Raw genomic sequence first — 19,096 nt, 5'->3', positions numbered from 1 at the left:
GGCCCAATAACACATGCCCTCATGGCTGGAAGTCCCACCAGCTGATAGGGCTCTCAGCCACGAGGATGCTCCATGCAGCCCCAGGGCTGTGAGACCACAACCGATGCAGTGTCCCAGCTCTGGGGATGCCCCATGGCTGGAACACTGCTTCAACTGTGGTCTGCCAGGTGTGGAGAACCTGAGGGTGCCCCAACAGCTGGGAGCCTGGGTCAGTTCATGGGGCTCCCAGGCATGGGAACACATGGTGAGACCCTGCAGCTGGGAGTCCTGTCAGCTGAGGGGGCTCCCAGGAATGGGAGTTTGCTACTTGATAGCAATAAGGTATGATACACTCATTGGCAGTAAGGCTTGAAGGGATCTGGTTCACAATCCCACAATCATGCTTCTTGCATGCTTCCCACAGCAATGATTCCATATGTGGCATGGCAGGAGGTGCAATTGTATGGATCATGCATCAAATCCTATCACGCCTTTACCTGCATGTGGAGGAAGGTCCTAAAACTCAAGGCAGAATGACTTGCAAACCTCCGCAGATTTTCACAAAAGTCAGTAAGCTAAAGAGATCCCCAGAAGAATTCATAGCCTTACTCACGTCTCTGAAAGAGGTTGTTTTTTTTTTTCACAAGACCTTAGCCAAAATGTAGAACAAAAAGCACAGACAGCAGTGACAACTTTCACCTGATCTGGCTACAGAAAGCAGCTTATAGCCGGGACCCAACACAAGTACATGGCTGCAGACAGCTTCAAAAATGGCTGATCAGGTGAATATCTGACCCATGAAGACATTTGAAAACAGAGTATCTTCTGTATCTTGTCTGTGCTGCCTCCCAGCCTCAAGCTGTTTTTCAGAATGGGAGGGGGGGAAAGGGAGCAGAGGGAATGCAGTCTGGGGGGGTTTCAATCCCCACTGGAGGGTGGACCTGGTGCACTGGAGCCCCCTGAGGTAATGGGGGGGGTGGGGTTTCCAATTCACCCACCCCAGAGCCAGTTGGGGAACCCGTAGAATGGAGCTCCCATTGCTCTCTTCCCCCCTCCCATTGTGAAACAGGGACCGGCTGGGAGAGAGGAGGGGCTGTGGCTGCAGCCCGCAGCTAGATTCCCCTGCCCCTGGGACCAACAAAGAACTTCTGTTTGGTCTGGGGGATCGCTCTAATTCTGACACTTCCTGCAAAGTGGTCTCAGTTACAGCGGGGAGCTGCACTTCTTTCTGCACCCAAAATTGGCATCCCGGGCTACTGATCTCCAAAAAGCCTTTTCATCAACCCCTCTGCTCCAAGATACTCTGCTAGAATCCTGCTCTCATCTAGCTAATCTCTGAGTCTTGTATAGGGAACACCTGACTACTAGCCAGAATAACTGATTGGCCTCAGGATTTCTGACTTTAAAGGAGCAGGTCACCCTGAATTAAATTAGTATGACAGATGAGAGTCTTGGCAATTTGTAGCAAATCACGTTTTTCTTTTACAATCCTGACACAATTTTACTGGAGAGGAATACAACCCAACATGGCCTTTTTCATGTAACTGCACAGCACCTTCTTAACTTTCCCAAATTGTGCCTACTAAGGTGTTACTCTTCTTTCAAAATAAATTATTTAACATCAGCAAGAAAAATGCTAATGAGGAAGAGAGAAGAGCAAGTGAACAAGTAAGTGAGTGTATGTGACATGTTTTCAAAAGGAAATGAGCTGGAATGGGGTATATGGGTGTTCGGAGGAAGGAAGAGAAAGATTGAGAGAGCAGGAGAGGATGGTGAGACATAAACTTCTGTATGAGGAGAAAGGAGACTGGGTAAGAACAGAAAGCAAGTACGGCCTAGGTGGAGATAAAACAGGTTTGGAAATCGGGATTTTTGGTTTCAATTCCTGGCTCTGTCATTGCCTTGTTTGGTGAATTCAGGAAGATCCATATATTCTCTGAGTCTCAATTTTCTCATCAGGAAAACAGGAAAATTTCAATTTTTCACAAGGTCAGGATTAGGCTGGTATCATTTCCAATACCTGAAATGCCTTTTGAATTCTGTTTGCCTGAGATTGCTCTGGCCTGTTGCATATCACTGATCGAGAACTTTAGACCAGTTTAGGCATGCTATTAAATGTAGATTTGATATCTGTTTCCTATCTTTCCTTCCCAATACATGTATGGGAGCTGCCATTTTTACTTAATCTTCTGATTTGTTTTCTGAATAGCCTAAATTATGACACTAATGCATTGGGATGACATAAGGTAGCATGTCACATTTCCAAGACTGTTGATGTTACTGAATGTATTTTTTTATTTGCCTGCAGTAGGCTGCCTTGGCACTTGGCATACCAACTGTCTGTTTGGAAAGAGCTCCCTATTTTTAATGTGCTGTTTACATATATTATGGCCTAGATCCAAAAAAAAAAAAAAAAAAAAAGCAGGGGAAAGGACACAGGAGGTCAGAGGGATTATGGGTTATGGGTATTTACCCACTTATCTTATTAAAATACAACTCCATAATTTTTTTTCAGAAAATACCTAAATGTATTAATGAGTCACTGACACAAAAGTTATAAATCTCTTCTCTTTATTGCTTAAAAAAGGAAACACGGGGGAGAGACATTGGTACAGCATATCCTATTAGGCTGTGACACATGAGCAGTTTGTATAAAAAGTCACAGGGCTGAATCCTTCTCCCTGACTCCTGTGCTGGTGGCTTTTCAGAGGCTTTTGCCTCTAGGCCTATGACAAGCTAAGATGAGCAACAGATTAGCTATTATGTCACTTCTTCCTATACTTAAATCTTTGTGCAATAATTTGTTTGACCTCATTTTAATTAAGATGCTGTATGCTTTCCTTATGAGGAAAGGTATCTCTCCTTGTTCACATTTAATTCATGGGAAGTCAGTGGGCTGCTCAGAAAATGATTTGCTGTGGCACTGCAGTGCCACACTGACATTTTTGTCAATCCAAAATTAAAAGTAGGCCAATTGCAATAGCAGAACACTGGTCTGTGATCTTGTAAATATTGCTGACCATCTTCTTGGGAGGGTGGATGGGTATTTTTTCCTCCTGCTCCTACAGATTCTCAGATCATCTTTATCTTTCTAAATATAAGCATGTACTTTGTCAGACTTGCTCCTTTAACTTTACTTGACACAAAATTAAGGGAAGAAAAAGCTGGCAATGTGGCTATTTATGTTTATAGAAAATTGAAAGCTGTTGTTCATGGACACAACTTTTTTGTTTTTCCTCTCTTGGCTGTAACCCTCCAAACGCTGGAGTCTGCTTGGACACGCACAAAAGAGGAGTGCCATATTTATTGCAGCAGCAGCCTTGAAATAATTCCCTTCAGAGATATATTACATATGATATAGTAATAGAGGCCACAAAGATACCATCTACCTCCCTAAACTGTCAATAATTGCATGAGGTAAGGCCTTAAACTGCAATTAAACAGGTCTGGACTAAATGCATGATCTCTGACTAGATACAAGCTGGAAATAAATTGAAGATGTTTGGTGATGTCAGAAACCTTGTAAGCTCGGCTCATGAGGTTTATGGACTGAATCAAACTCACAGGATGAAACTACTGACTTGATAATTAACCTGGGATTCAATTCTATTATGTATGATATTAGGCAAATCACTATTTACTGTTTAAATGAGTTTCCATGCTCTCTTTCACACCCATGAGTCAAGTGTAACATTTCCGAGAGATGTCTTTTGTCCATGTAGCAGGCAGCATGAAGGGGAATGAGTCATCTGCCAAGGTTTTACTTGCACTGATTCTACATGTGTTTAAATAGATGGGTTTGTTGAGCCTTCAGCCAGAAGAGCGGCATTGGCTCAGTCATTCAGCTTTGCTTCAGCTTCTCCAAAAACCGCATAAAGGTGAGTTGATGGGGGGAAAAAAAGAGGTGGGTCTTTTGATTAAGGCCCTGACATGCGATTTAGCATAATGTAGGTACCACTTCTGCCCCTGCTGGGCAGTAAGACCCTCGACATATCAATTAAACCCTTTGTGTTTCTGTTTCTTCTCTCTTTAGTTTATATACCAAGTAAGCCAACAGAGACCTGTTTTTGGTTTGGACCCCTGGGTGCTAACATAACTCACACAATAAGAATAATAAAAGGAAAGGAAATCAAGTGTCTGTGGGAATAGGAAAGTGCACAACAAGGGCAGGTTTATTATTCTTCCAGGGGAAGACTAATGCATTCTCTGATGTCTGGCTGGAGTGGGCTTTGAACCTTTTCACAGCAATATGTGTTTAGATGCTATCCAAAAGGATCTTTGTCTTGGGCCGCACCGACAATGGACACAGTTATTGCCTCATAAACCATGTCCAGCATTTCAGAGCAGCGTGTCTTATCTGAAGAAAGATGATAACAAGCTGAGATTGAAATTCTTCCACGACTTTGAAATTTTGCTTCACGCTGCTGTAGTACAGACTCACAGCCAGGATGAGTGTGATACAGAGCAAAAGCCACAGGAACGTAGGCAAACCAGTGGATGAACTGTCATGGGCTGAAAAGGATTGGGAAGAGAGAAGAGACTAGGATTATTTTAGTGCCATTTTAACCCCCTCCCAAATTTGACCCCCACTGCTGGCTTTGCTCTGGTTTTCTGGGAGCACCAGGTTGATCAGTGCTTTGGTTCTGAGAACTTCTTTCTGCAACGGCTCTGTGGCAGTGAGTCGCACCTCCCTGTAGAAGATACTGAATGACTATAAAAGATGTGCCCTAATGGCACATTAAAAGGATTTAATTATATACAGTAAGAACAGGATTACCAGAGCTAATGCGTGTTCTCAAATTTCCTTGCGGCAATTATTTTTTTTGTAGTTTTAAGCAAAACACTCAGTTAAATACTAGAGAATATTAAGCAATCACTGCTAATTATTTAATGCTTGCAGACATTCCATAGAGACAGAGGCGGGCACCAGATGACTTGCTATTTCCTTGTAACACTAGCTCATTGTGGGCCCTGCTAATGAGAAGAAGGGCCCTAGCATCTGAGAGGCAAATTTACAGAGCTTTGGTGATTCTCACCTGTTTCTTGTAGTTAAATAAATTAACCCCCTTGGAATGTCCTCTGTTTGCTCTTAAAGGGCATATACTGTAAATATTTTCCCTTGCTTTTATAATCCAGGGAATGACGTCCTGCTTTCTGTTTGCTCTGAGCAACTCCACTGCAGTGTTCTCAGAGGGCTGGGTAGAAATAACTGGGCCAAATGGAAAGTTAGATTTGACATTGAATCATCCCCCCCTTTTAACCCAAGCGACTGATCCGTTTTCAGGGTCTTGCAGGTTGCTTCCATTAGAAGATTGTTAATGGAGCCAGGTATTACTTTGCAGCATTGCAGTTTGCGTACCAAAGTCCCCTTTCCCTGAATGCAGCAGGAATCAAACAGGGATACTACATCTCTCTTAGAAATACTTGGCTTGTTGGCGTAGTTTTTCTGTCAGGACCCCACACAATCAGAGTCAACTTTTCCTGAAGCCTTTCTTTGAGTCTCTGCTTTGAATGGTGCTTGCTGTTTCAGCTATTAGTGTTCTCAGAGGAGCCTGGTTCTTTAATTCTAACGTAAGTGTGAAGAAAGCAATCATGCAGCTCTTGTTCCAATCAGTGATAAAGTCATTTAGTCAAACCCATGGCATTTCTGTGGTATATCTTAGCACCACATTGATGGCACCACAAATAAGAGAGGCATGGCATTAGAATCATTACAACATCCCTGCTTCACAGGGAGATAGCTCCTTCTTTTCCGCCACTGGCTGGTTAAACTGGCACTATAAGAGGTTGGTAGCATTGGACCATTGGCTAGGATATGGCCTCGGGTGTCTCAGATACTCTAACTTCCGAAGATACCAAGAAGATGGGGACTTTAGGATGTTTCTCATTCTGCAGAAGTTTTTATGGGCTCATATACCTTGTTGCAAGTAGAGAACAGCATAACAGTCTGCAAAGGAAGTGTACATTCTGCCCGCTGCTGCAGAGTGCAAGGTGAGTGCAGGGACCGGCAGATGTGGGGAAAGGGTTTTGGTGGTAAAAGCTAGAAATGAAGGCACGTGCAGTTGTTTGAATGAATTAAAACCAGAGCGGTATTACTGCTCAGTTTTGTCAGGTGGGATCACAGGGGTTAATATGATGGGCCAGATCCTGCATGCAAAAGTAGGTTGGTGCAGCTATCCTGAATTTAAGGATTATGACTGCTTCATCCCTGCGGTGTTCGCCAGTGTAGAGCTGTACAGACGGAGACACTCTGCACCCCAGTAAGGCAGAGAAGAGTTAATCTTATTACACAGGCAAGGGAAGAGAGACTCAGTAAGAGATAGGGCTAGACTCTTATTTGACGGTCTCTTCTGAGTCAGAAGTGAAGCACAGTTGTGCTGCCTCAGGGCTCTCCCCCTTGCTCTGGGAAGGGAGGAAGTTATTTTAACCTTTTTCCTGGAGTCTCTTTGCCCAGCCATATGTTCTGGTTTTGAAAGTGGTTCTCTATTGCCAACCCTGTCCCCTCTTGTCCCCATTACTAGGGAAAAGCAGGGAAGAAGCCTCTACTCTCCTTACTGCAGCTGGAGTCACAAGCTAAGTATCACAGAGCACGAGAGTAAGGGAGCAGGGCTTTAATGTCATTATTTTTGCCTTAAAGCTTGTATTTAGCAATGACATTCTGTCACTCTTGCAGCAGAAGCCAGGGTTTACTACTTACTGGGCATGTCTTCACAAGGAGCTACATCGCTGTAGCAATGAGCTACGGGGATGTAGCATTGGCAGCACTAACTGTGATCCCTGTACAGCAGAGAAGGGGCTGGGGCTATCTACCCTCAGCAACTTGTCTGGAGCTCACACAGGAAGCCTGTGAAACAATTCAACTCTCCCACCCCTTTGTCTTGTGCTCTAGTCACAAACTCATTCTTCCTTTTCCCTTAATGGGTAAATATGGACTATGTCTCCAAGCATAAGGTCCTTGAGCACATGGTCACTGCGCCGTCTGTATTATTTCATAAAGCACTATGAGCATGAAATGTGCTGTATAAAAACCCAATTCATGCCTGCATAAAAACACCCCACTACAGAGTGCAACTACTTGCTTGCCATACACACATAATCAATAAGAAGATAAAAATGTGGTGTGTATTGTTATGGGTAAAGGACCAACATTAGCTGTAACATATTTAAATTAGCTTCTATTACCAGCCCTGGAATATGGAACAGTCGATTAAGCTGTCATACAGCTATACACAGAGGAAGGTAAAAGCCATAAAGCCAAGCAACAAACACATAATAATGTATCAAAAAGTGTGCTGGGAGAAGGTGGAGTGCTAATAGCCAGTCATTTTAAAGCTAACCAGAAGCCAAATCAATGTTCTGTAATAGAGCTGGGTGAGTTATTTGTGGCAAATAATTTATTCATTTGAATTTAGCCCTTCTTTCTGCTTGCAAATTATCTGTGAACAGACTTTTTATAAATTTGTTAGTTATTTGGAATCCTTCTACAAATGGTTTATGCGGACACATTTTAGCCTGTGGATCGCTCACCAGTTCTTCCCTCCACAGCTATCTGCTGTTCAGACTCCAATATTTCAACCATACCATTGGTTTCTTGAATCAGATGGCATTGTCTCTGGCTCTTGATTGGGTAACACACTTCAGTAAAAAGGCAGTGCCATTTTTATCATACCAAAACATTTGGGGGAGCATATTTCTTTGCTGAATTCATCCCTTTTCATTCACTCTTTTTTGAAATCCCTAACAGCCCTCCCCTTTCCCCTGACCGCCAATTTATACAGTCTTATGCCTGAAGAAGACTCCATAAGAACACTGTGCTTGGTGTAGGGAGGCGGGGGGTTACATTTCAGACAAAAATGTGGATATCTGTTATCCCCTGTTCATGTTGAAAGTCCCCACTCCACGATTATAAAGTTTTAATTAACAAGCAGGAAAAATAGCCTGAAACACAGATGAACCACAGTGCCCAGGTATACTGTATTTTCTGGTATATATGTGCACTCCTGAAAAAGGATAAAATAGTAGGAAAATCTGTTTTGCACAAATGCCATTGAATTTTGATCAACTTTTATTACAAAGATTTCAGAGGCGGGGTTGGGGTTTTTTGTTATATAACATCTGTGTTTAAGACATGTTACTTTTAGACTTTCTTCTTAGGAAAATATGCAGCTTATCTATTGGAAAAGACAGACAGATCAAAATAATTGAGATTTATTTAAACTATTTTAAGGCTCAGGTATGTTCACATTCCTAAAACTCAGCATACCCTTTTATCATCTGGAAACAGAAAAAAAAAGGGAATAAATCACTGGCTAAATGACGTGTTAGAAACATGTTGGAATGATGTTGTAGCTGTGATGGTCCAAGAAATATGCAAGAAGCAAAGTTTTTTTTTTTAGTGATATCTTGTATTGTACCAACTGACTAGCTGAGAGATCTTTGACAAGGACCTGAGGCAGGGTACCTGGGCCTTAAAAGCTTGTCTAAGATGTCTTCCAACTATACAGTTGGTCCAATAAAAGATATCACTCTTAAAACTCCCCGCCTCTTTTTAGAAATTTTACATTCTGCTTCTAGCCTGGTAGCTTATATTAATATATTTTCGGGCAACGAAGTAGATGCAGGTTTTTCATTAAGATATGAAAGCCAAGTAGCTAAAGCAAATTGGTGGTTCGCTCTGCTGTTGCTTACACATGTTGAATCTGGTGACTGGCAGAAGGCTGCTCTGTGACCTGGACTCAGGAAATCTAGTCCTGACACGGCTTTCCCGTGTGGGCTATGGGCACACAAGAACAATTGAGAAGATGAAGCTTAACAGCTGTCTGTGGCTCCATACCCTATCTGTAAAACGGTCTGTCTTGTCCACATTGACAGGAAGTTCTTTAGTGCGGGGGTCTCTCTTACTGTGTGTGTAAATGGTGGTTGGTAAAAGAAGACCCTGAGGCTGGTTGGGACCTTAAGGAGCTATCATCATGTATTCTTATTAATTGCAGTTAGACACAGGGTTGCTTTACAGACAAAATGGAAAAAACAAATGATTTCCACTATTCCCATTTATCAAAAAATTGCAGATTCAACATGTGTGAGCAACAGCAGACTGAACTCCCATTTTGCTTCAGCTACTTGGCTTTCACATCTTAATGAAATCCTGTGCCTACTTTGTTGCCCTAAAATATATTAATAAAAGCTCGTGGGATTTAATTCTTGTTTCCACTGGTTGTCTAACTTGATGTGTTGTTTAAGAACTGAAGCAGGATCCCTCATGCCTCATGCTTCATACACAGGGGGGGAAAACAGCCCTGCTGATGGTGTGTAATAATGCCGATTCATACAGTGTATCTGCGCAATTAGTCCCAGCAGCAGTAAAGCAATCTCAGGTTAGTGCCATGGATGACTCACAGTTAAAATGCAGAGCTTCAACTTACCAACCATGTACTCACAGCAGGAAATACCTAGAAAATAGAATGAAAATGTTCTTACATGCTAAGAAAGGCCTCCTCAGGGTAGCAGAATGAAATGGCAAACAAGTTAGGAAGCCTGGCTGTATTTTGAAATTGTCCATTTGCACAGCTGTGTTGCAGAGATTGGACCATATCCTCAGATAGCCCTTCTAACTTTGGAGCTATGCCAGATGAGGGTCTGACCCACTGAGTGAAATGGGCTGCTTAAAAATTGCGTGTGTGGAAACGTAGAAGCATTTCAGGATGAAATAGAAAACACACAATGATTGCATAGAATTTAAGGTCCTACGGCTGTCCGGTTTGCAATGGAAAAAGGATTTTTGGATTCTGACAGAAAAGAAACTCCTTATTTGAATAATTTCTAGAATGAAAATGAGATAGACCAGCAGGCTGGGGAAAGAATTTAAGTTTAAAAACAAGTATTGTTGTTATATAGATACATCATCTAGCAACGTCCTGGAACAAAGTATGTTTGGCAAACGTACTGCTAGCACAATCCAGGAGGAAAAGTACAGAGAATGGAAAAATGTCAGTGGTGCCAACAAGCTTTCTCTTACCAGCCTCTAACTGAATTATTTTAACAGTGCTGTATGGACAAACAGTGAGGTAACCTTAATCACAGGCTGTTTGTAAAAAAGAATATTAATTATAGGCTTGTAAGTGAAAAGCTGGGAATTTTTCACGTGAGCTAAACAAAGTGGGCCCAATTTTCTTCTCACTTGCTCATCACTGAAAATTACTTGTAAACGAGAGGAAAAATTGGGCCCCAGTTGGGCCCCTTCTGAGTTTTGCTAGATGCAATCTGCCTTGTGACAGAACTATATCAGATTTAGGCATCTCTACGGACCTGTGAGAGAGACGGGGGAAGAATAAGTTCTCCACAGACATGTGCTTCTGAGCATTTATGGAGCTTTAGGTCATCTTACTGGGCCTTTTCATGTGATGAGTTCTGGGAAGAGAAACCCCCCAAAGACACCAAACACCAGATCCAAAATCCACCTGCAGTCAACAAGAGCCTTTAGTTAAATTCAGTGGATACTGGATCAGGCCTTAACAATGCATTATTAGGCTGCAGCCATGATGTATTGTGAAACCAGTGAAGCCTTGTAGGCTGAATTAGAAATAGATCTTAAATGCCTATATTGCAACTAGAGTTGTTGGGTGTAGCCATGTTGGTCTAAGGACATAGGTACACAAGGTTTTTTGGGTAGATGTGATATCTTTTATTAGACCAACTAAACAGTTGGAAAAGTTGTTCTTTGCAAGCTTTCGGACACAAACACCCTTCTTCAGGCATAAGACTCTCCTTATTCCTGAAGAAGGGTGTTTGTGCCTGAAAGCATGCAAAGAACAATTTTTTCCAACTGTTTAGTTGGTCTAATAAAAGATATCACATCTACCCAAAGAACCTTGTCTGCCTGTATTGCAACTATACCTTCTCCATATTTCCAGTTTCTGTACAGACAGGACAGGAATTGATGATTTATACAAATGTTAGTTATTTGTTATACCTTCATCTCACTGAATGCTCAAGTGTCCTGTAGCATACGTTAGTAGGGTAGTACATCAAGGTCAGAGACATCTATTGAGGTGTGAGGTACACAGGATAACCAGTGTGCATGCTAGTCTGTAGGGATAAGGAGACAAAGCGACAGCTTGCCAGCTCAGGTTAAGTCTCCTTTGTGCAGAAAGACAAAAAACGCACTTACACCGAGCCTAAAGGAGTTCTCTTCCCTCTCTCCTCCATGCAGTGGGTAAGCTGGAAGACGCTGGGCTAGAAAGAGGCATCCAGGTTGCACTGTGCTCTGTCAAACCCAGGTCATTCAAATATTCTCTAGGACAGTGGTTCTCAAACTTTTTTGTACCAGGACCCATTTATAAACATTGATGGCTAATAATGCCCCTCACTCCTGACCCGTTGCCCCCTCACCCTCAGGCCCCAGGCCCCCAGTGTCCTAAGCAGCCCCTTCCAGGCTGAAGCTTGGCCAGTCTACAGGGGAAAAGCCATAGTTTCCCACATTTTCTTCTTTAAAGGAGAATCCATTTTTAAAGTGTGTTGATCCATTTATAAAGTTTATTTGTGACCCTTTCGTATATTCTCGCGACTCACTTTTGGGTCACTTTTGCGTTGAGAAGCGCTGTTCTAGGATACTTCAGGGAGTCAGAGTTAGCTGCTCCAATTTGTGCTTGGGTCTGATTTGCACCTCAGGAAAAATGGATTAGCACTACTTCTGCTGAGGACTGAGTGGAGATCTCTGTTCCAAAATATTGTTCCGCTTGACACTGAGAGCCCAAAGCATACTGCTAACAGATCCTGCTGAAGACTGATATGGAAAGATGAGAGGAATAGTAAGGTCACACCTGCACAGCAGCTGCCTTCTAAATTGGAAGGAGTATAGCTACATCCACTTGGTGCTGTAGTCAAGCTAATTAATAGCACTGACAGTGGTGCTAATTAGCTTGCCCGAAGCACCATGTGGATGCATCTACATTGCTTCTAGTTTCAGAAGGAGCTTGCAAAGAATAGCACAGCATGCCTGAGAGGATCACTGCCAGAAACTGTATATTTTCTGGGTGGGCATGGTTTAAGAATTAGAAAGATAATAGATAATACTGCTCTTGGGAGAGTCTGTGCTGTTTTAGTATCTTAAACATACCATGTTCGTGGATCTCTTCTGGCTCCTGAAACCGAACTCTTCTCTCGGATTTTCGCTTTTCACCCACAGCTTGGTTCACAGGTGGCCTTTTTCTCAGTATTGAAGGAGGACAGTTACTACAATTTGTCTAAGGAATTGATCCAAACAAAAATGCTGTTATTCAAATTGGAGTGATGCATTCTGAATTAAGCCTTGTATTTTTGCTGGCTTTATTCACAGTGCCCTTCAAAGGACATGACTTGAAACACACCTGTTGTGACACTGTTTACAGTCGAATCATTGTAATATTTACAGAAAAGCAATCCTGCACTTCCTTCTAGAAGTTTGATCTTTAGCTTTTCTGTAACTGTCATCTCCAGCAGAAACAACCAAATGGAACAACTTGGTTAAAAATAAAAATCCAGGAACTGCAAGTCTTGTAACAATTGTCTGTTTTGTGACAGAGAACAGTTCAAATGGGATAATTCTACATTTTAAAGTGTTATGTAAAAGGTGCTAGTCTTATGAGGCTAGAAAAACCTAAACATGGCATGAAATACATGCATTGCATGCCCGGGATTTTTTCAAAATATTCTTCCAAGTTAAGGAGATCCATTATAGCTGATCATATAGCATTTTAACAACTGATCCAGTATAGTAGTCCAATGTTTGTGTATCATCCAGATGTATATGATATAGTAACTCATTTACACCTTGATATCACATTTATATTGTCTTTTTGACTTGCTTGAAAGCAGTATTCAAGTATAAATTATAGGATCAGACTGTTATAGGTTCCTCCAAATACCAGTGATATGAAAATGTCCTCTTAATAGATTTTAACCATATCCTGATACAGTGTATCAGTGAACTGTTGAGAAGTATATATGACACGCAGACCCTGAGAGAGCTTGAAAACAGATATAATGTTCTATCATTTGAGAAAGTGTAAATATGGTTACATAGGTTTTTCCTGGTACATTTTTGTGTAAAGTCTATGGTGGTGGCAATGACTTTTTCTTACAAGGATCTAATCACCTCTTCAATCCTTCTGGGAATATTAAATTTTACTCTTGGATAATGTTTGGTGTTCTTTCCTCTTTTTCATCTTGTTTCACTCAACTGTACCCCATGCCCTCTTCTCTTCCAGATTTAACTCTTCTACCCTTTGCTGCTTGTTTCTTCTGCCTAAAGGGATTTAAACCCACCTCTCACATACATGATCTAGTCAATTAAAGTATGGTGGGACTGGAATAGGACTGTCTCATTCTGTCAGACAGAAGTTTTCTCACTTTCCATGGAATAATTAAATATTTTCTACAGTCTACAGGCTTGGCCATTCATCTGGGAGGAGAGAGACTTCCACTTCAGTCCTGATCACAGATCCACAGAAGTTTAGGGCTGGAAGGGACCTCATGAAATCATCAGGTCCAGTGAATACTTAATATAAAATGCTTACACATCCACTGGAGTAGGGGCTGGACACTCCCAAAGGAGTGGCCTAACCATGATACTATCGAATCAGTCTTTCACTTTTCCTCTAGCCAAATAAATAGTTAGTTATTCCATGCAGAGTGCAACAGCTTCAACAAGAAAGCATAACAAAGCACCATCCCTAAATGCCCCATGGCTTTTAGAGCACTCGCACAGAACATGGGAGTGCAAATCCCCCAAGGTAGAAGATGGAAATGAACCCAGGTCTCCCACATCCTGGGTGAGTGATCTAAGTACTGAGCTCAGATAAAAGAGAAGGTATCGCCACCACCTCCCATTCCTCCTCCTCCTCCAACTGTTTGTGTGGGGCCCAAGCTAGCAGGTATGTTTGAGAGCACCAGCTAGTTTAGGCTCTGCCGGTGAGAGGCAGAGAAATGCCTGGAGTCTGGATTCCAGTGGGGCTTCTCCGCACTGTCACGATTTAGGCAGTTTTGAGCATGCCCAGATGCAGACCTTTAGGCACCTGGGGAAGTTTTCTGCTGAAAATTAGGCCCTGAGAGAATTGGGTGCCTCAGCAACTGAGTGAGGTTCTGAGTATGTAAATGTTGGAAGTAGGTGCTTAAAGAGTCAGTTAGGCTGGGCCTAAGTTCCTACGACCATTTGTAGATCCAGTTCTAAGTATTTGGGTATAAACGCGGAACATCAGCTTCCCTATCTCAACTGCACAGATGCGTGGGGTCTGTGTTGAACTGGGGTACTTCTGGGGTGGAGTACAAAGGAAGCAAGTCTAGGAAGCTGTTAAGTCAGCAGAGACCCCCATGTGAAGCTGTCCAGTGAAAACCAAGTGGTTGGGAAGAGATGAGGATGGCCCAGGAAAAACCTTCGCCATAGCCTTTAGCAGGGAGGGCAGTGCGCTGTAACACTCAACACTGTAAAGCAGATGACTGAGAAGAAGAGAGGAGAGTTTATGCCCTGTGCGCTGGCCTTGGAGCAAGAAGGATGATACAACATAAGCAGGTACTTAGTGATATTACTGGATATGCATTTGAAAAGCAGGGGTTTCCTGTCAACTGGAAAGGGGCAGGATGGTGTAGACTGTAGATAAATATCTACATATATAAATGTAAATGTCTGTATACTCATGAGGCTGTTCTTTTCCTGTCATGCTTGTTGCTTTTCCAGGATCATTTGGGTGTCCATTGTAGAAACCATTTGCAATCTCAAACTCTTCTAAATGGCAATGTTCTTAATCCTTCTTCAGTTGATATGTGGGCAGAAGCCATCAGGAAATGATATAGCTGTAGTGGGATCCCATATATCTCTCTCTAATACAGTTATGGCCTCACTTTATATGTTTTACAAATTAGATCCATTATTCTAGTAATAAAGTGAGATTTTAACATTAGACTTTTCTGCAGATATTATAATAAGATTATTGATAGATTTTTTAGTTGGGAAGGGAGGTGATTTATTGTCCAAGAAGCTTTAAAAGCCCCTTGTCAAATGCTGAAGGCCGGTCATCATTAAATATACATTTCCCAGTCCAAAACCCCAGCAGTGATTGCTGAAATGGGGTGTTTTATTGTCTCTACTGCATAAATAGCACAAAAGGAGCTTGTACTTTTGTTTTCCTGGGGCTATTTATACACTGTGACATGGGTAACTGTTCTGTTTTTGCATTCTTCTGTGTGGCTTGATGAAGTCCCCAGGAAGCAGTATCTTGTACCTGCCCCTTACATATGGGGACATTTGAGTACAGGCTTCCCTTGCTTTATGCGGGTTCTGCATGTGCAAATTCCTTCTAATATGATGACCCTTTTTATACCAAAAACTCGTTATATGCGAGGTAAATCCACTCTTACGTGATCGCTGTGGTGGAAGCTCACTGCTGCTTTGTGCAGTGCATTGTGGGAGTGACAGGCACCCAAATACAGTCTCCTGTGTGGATCTGTGCTCCTCACTCGTCTGCAGCACACATTTCTGCAGTTGTCAACCTCATTATGATAGTGCCCTGTGCTTGTGTGTACAGTGGCTGTTGGCGAGTGCCAAAATTGTCTTGTAAAAGTGGTAGAAATGGGTCTGGGGGTTAGTACAGTCGAGGTCTTGGAAAGTATCCTTATTTGTTACATTGTAAAGTGGGTTTCCTTTATGCAAATTCGAGTTATGCGCCATTTTCCAGGAATGCAGGTACAGCATAAGGCGAGGGAAACCTGTACTGAGTGGGATGAACAGACTTGATATTAATCTTGCTGACACCACTGCAATATCATTAGTGTCCAGGTGGAGCCACTGGTTTTTAATGCATGGAGGGGATTGAGGCATGTAAGTTGTTCCTTGCTACTTGCATCTCTACTGAAGGCATAGGGAGGGAAAAGTAGCCTCAGCAGGTGGTCTATGTCTATTCTATTCATGGAGTTGGGGAATGGGCAGGCTGGAGCAGAGCATGGGCAGGGTCTTGGCTCACTCCACCCACTGTGCTGGACCCCGCAACTGAACTGAGATATATGGGGAAGTGCCAGAAAGAGGCCTGGTGTTCTCATTTTCCCTTGGAGAAAAAGTTCTCCTGACTTGTACCAGCTGGAGAACTAGCCCGGTGGTTGCTAAATGCTTGTTTCTTTTCTTCTTTTAAAAGTTATAGCTTTAAACCTTTTGCTTTTTCATTCACAGACAAGAAAGCTGTATTGATACAAGGAAAGAAACTTGGTTTTGATGAGCTGGGATTTTTCACTGACAGCAGTATGTGAATAAAGCTGTATGAAGTGCCTTGAGTATTGGCCTTACCATCTCTCTCCTGTGCATTGGGGTGCCTGCAGGTTCTTCCTCATGCTGCAACACGTCAGCAGCTTCAGGGCTTCTAAAATGATCTGACGATCCGCTCCCTGCTGCCTTCTGCAAGGTTTTCACAGAAGTTGTATCTGGACGTCCTGCCTTGCCCGGTCTCAACACATCTTTTTGGAAGGAAAAAAAGAAAGGGTTTTTCTTCAAACTCGGCTCATATTACTATAGCCAGAGAGGTGCCAGAGGTTTTTGCTACCAGGGCTTGCCCAGGAAGTTACCTAGAAGCTCCCAGAGGGCCCTGAGCACCCCTAAGGCACAAGTTTGCAAATAACCTTTCATTTAAAAATGTTTTCATGCTAATTTTGGGGAGTGATAGCAACAGGGGATAGATTCAGACTCTTGAAGCAGCCCTAAAGAACAGCTGATGCAAAGACTGCGTTGCTCCCAGAATCAGTTTGTGCCGGCAGCAATTACTAACCGCACCTCGCCGCGACCTAAGCTGTTCTGACCAGCAAATGGAGGTTGCTGGAGCCAAAGGTTCACCATTCTCCATCTGCTCCAGACAAATTGCCATGCTTGCTACTTATACCTCTGTCCTCAGAGGCACAACTGGGCAGTTGTGCACCCTGGGCAGCAGCAGTGCATAGGATAGCAGCTGTTATCAGGTTGCTGCCAATGGCAGCTGCTATTTTGGTGCCCGCTGAAGTCAGCAACTAGGGCTGGTGCCCTGGTTTCCCCTACTTAGTTACATTACTGCCCATAGTAGCATAGGCAATATATGTGTGTAAGGGTGTCCTTTATTCCCTCTTTAGTTTAGCATGGTGCATCATCCAAGTCACAGTCCAGCTTTAAGTGGGAGAGCTAGCAGGAAAATGGGTGCTTTTCCTGTGAAATGTATCAACAAAAACAACTGTTTTCATGTTTGGTCACTTTTTTCTGGGAACGTTTTTGGGAGGTTTTTTGGGGGAGGGAGGTGGGGAAGGGGAGGCAATACCTAAATTAAATATCTTCTGTTTTTCAGGGAAGGAAAACTGACTTTTTTGGTTTAAAAATATGCTTTTCAATGCCACCACCCTCCAAATTGAACAGAAACGATTTATTTCACAAAGACATCACATGAATTGAACATTAGTTTCCTATCCTAACAAGTTTTGAAGAACTGTCAAGCAGTTTCCATAGGCAAAGGTTTCATGTTGTCGTTCCCATGCTTTTATTGACAGGTGTTTGTTTCATTGATAGCAGTAGCTATCAGTAGCTGCAAAGGTTTGAGGAAGTAGAGGTTACCTGGGTACTTGCATTCCAGCATGAAAAGATCCTCTGAATTTAAAAATCTCATAACAGCGTTGGATCCATTCCTTCTAAATGCTCTTGACTTTAGTTTAACCACCTAAAAGTGAATATACATTAGGTATCAAATACAGTCTAATATATGAGATGAATGATTTCATTAACGTAATGGTGGTGAGCTATATTGGGAATCAGACACAGCTTAATATATGAGATGAACAATTTAATTAAAATACCTGTAGTGAACTTTTAAAGGGATCTTGAGGGAAAGAGGGAATGTTAAAATATTGGGACAATACTTCTGTAAAGTCTGGAGTATCTTGGATAACCAGGCCATCCTATTTTAAGTAGTTTTTCTCTCTAAGCTTTGATCTCATCTCATGCAACATGCATTAGTAATAAAGCTGAACAAATATTTCATAAATGAATAATTTATTTGATGACTGCTTTTTGCTAATTGTCTGCAAATAGTTTTTGATGGTTGAATACTAGCAACAAATTGGTTGCAAGCAGTACAGAGACAAAGAATGATTCACAGCGATTACCCTCTGTATAACTCTGAATAAGCTTACAAAAATCACAAAATGCTCTATCAAAACAAAATGAAAACATTCAGCTAGTGATGGTGGATTTGCGCAGCACTGATTTCTATAGGAATGCCAACATGTACTTCACCATCATTTCCTGTGTTAAGAAGAAAAGAGAACTTTGGCATCTCAGATCCCACTGTAGCTGACTTCATATGGCCTGCACTGTATATGCAAATAGGTCTTTACTAGAAAACTGGGTCTAAGTGTTTGCTCAGCAGAAAAACAACACAAAACAGAAGCAAAATGTGATTGACTTTGCAGTGAATAACCATGAACAGTCTACACAAAGGAACTGACTGCACATACAATACTTTCCTGCAATACTCCAATGGAAGACGTCTAGGAAATAAACATAACCCAATAAAACAATTTTACGCTCAGAGGATAGCAGTGTAACCATATGAACTCTTTTTCCATTTCCTCCTACAGGAATAAATATTTTAGACAAGCAAAGTACTTTGTAAATGATGCCTTTGTGGGGATTCGTCTGGCCTGGTTCAATTATTTCGAAACCTAGCAATTTTCTCATATCATTGAATCTGGTTTTATTGCAAATAGGGTCATAGAAATAGTCAGTCATTGTGATAATGGACTTAGTTTATCTTAACTATTAACACTTCCAGTAGGTTTACACACACGTATGTATGCAATATTTATGTATATGCACAGTACATATATATTAATAATGAAGTAACTTTATCTTGAACAATCTGAAGACAAAATCACGTAATAGCATACAGTTAAGAGTGCAGTTGTAACTGGAAGCAGCATATCAGTATAACAGAAAAGAAAGGGACTAAATAAATTAGTAGAGAGTCTTCCATATCTCCTTCAACTTCCAGAGTGTCAAATGATCCTTTGTTCAAAATTCCACCTTTCATGGTTCTGTGTACACTTGGTTAATAATTTAGTCACACATCTGTTTGCTGCCAGG

At 41.9% G+C, this 19,096-nt stretch overlaps 1 protein-coding gene across 1 annotated transcript; it reads right to left on the bottom strand.

Moving 5' to 3' along the window:
* Positions 1-2,549: 2,549 nt before the first annotated feature.
* On the bottom strand, positions 2,550-17,668 carry C2H14orf180 (chromosome 2 C14orf180 homolog). The gene is made up of 5 exons (XM_019479917.2): positions 17,570-17,668; positions 16,289-16,455; positions 12,095-12,221; positions 9,402-9,428; positions 2,550-4,491 (listed from the first exon to the last, which is right to left on the bottom strand). Exons 1-5 carry the CDS (start codon positions 17,619-17,621, stop codon positions 4,289-4,291), a joined length of 576 nt encoding a protein of 191 aa, XP_019335462.2. The 5' UTR covers positions 17,622-17,668; the 3' UTR covers positions 2,550-4,288.
* Positions 17,669-19,096: the final 1,428 nt, after the last annotated feature.

Source organism: Alligator mississippiensis, chromosome 2 (assembly GCF_030867095.1).
Source record: "Alligator mississippiensis isolate rAllMis1 chromosome 2, rAllMis1, whole genome shotgun sequence".
Classification (NCBI taxonomy): Eukaryota; Metazoa; Chordata; order Crocodylia; family Alligatoridae; genus Alligator; species Alligator mississippiensis.
The sequence above is the reverse complement of the archived record's forward strand: the minus strand, read 5'-3'. Positions and strand labels throughout refer to the sequence as shown.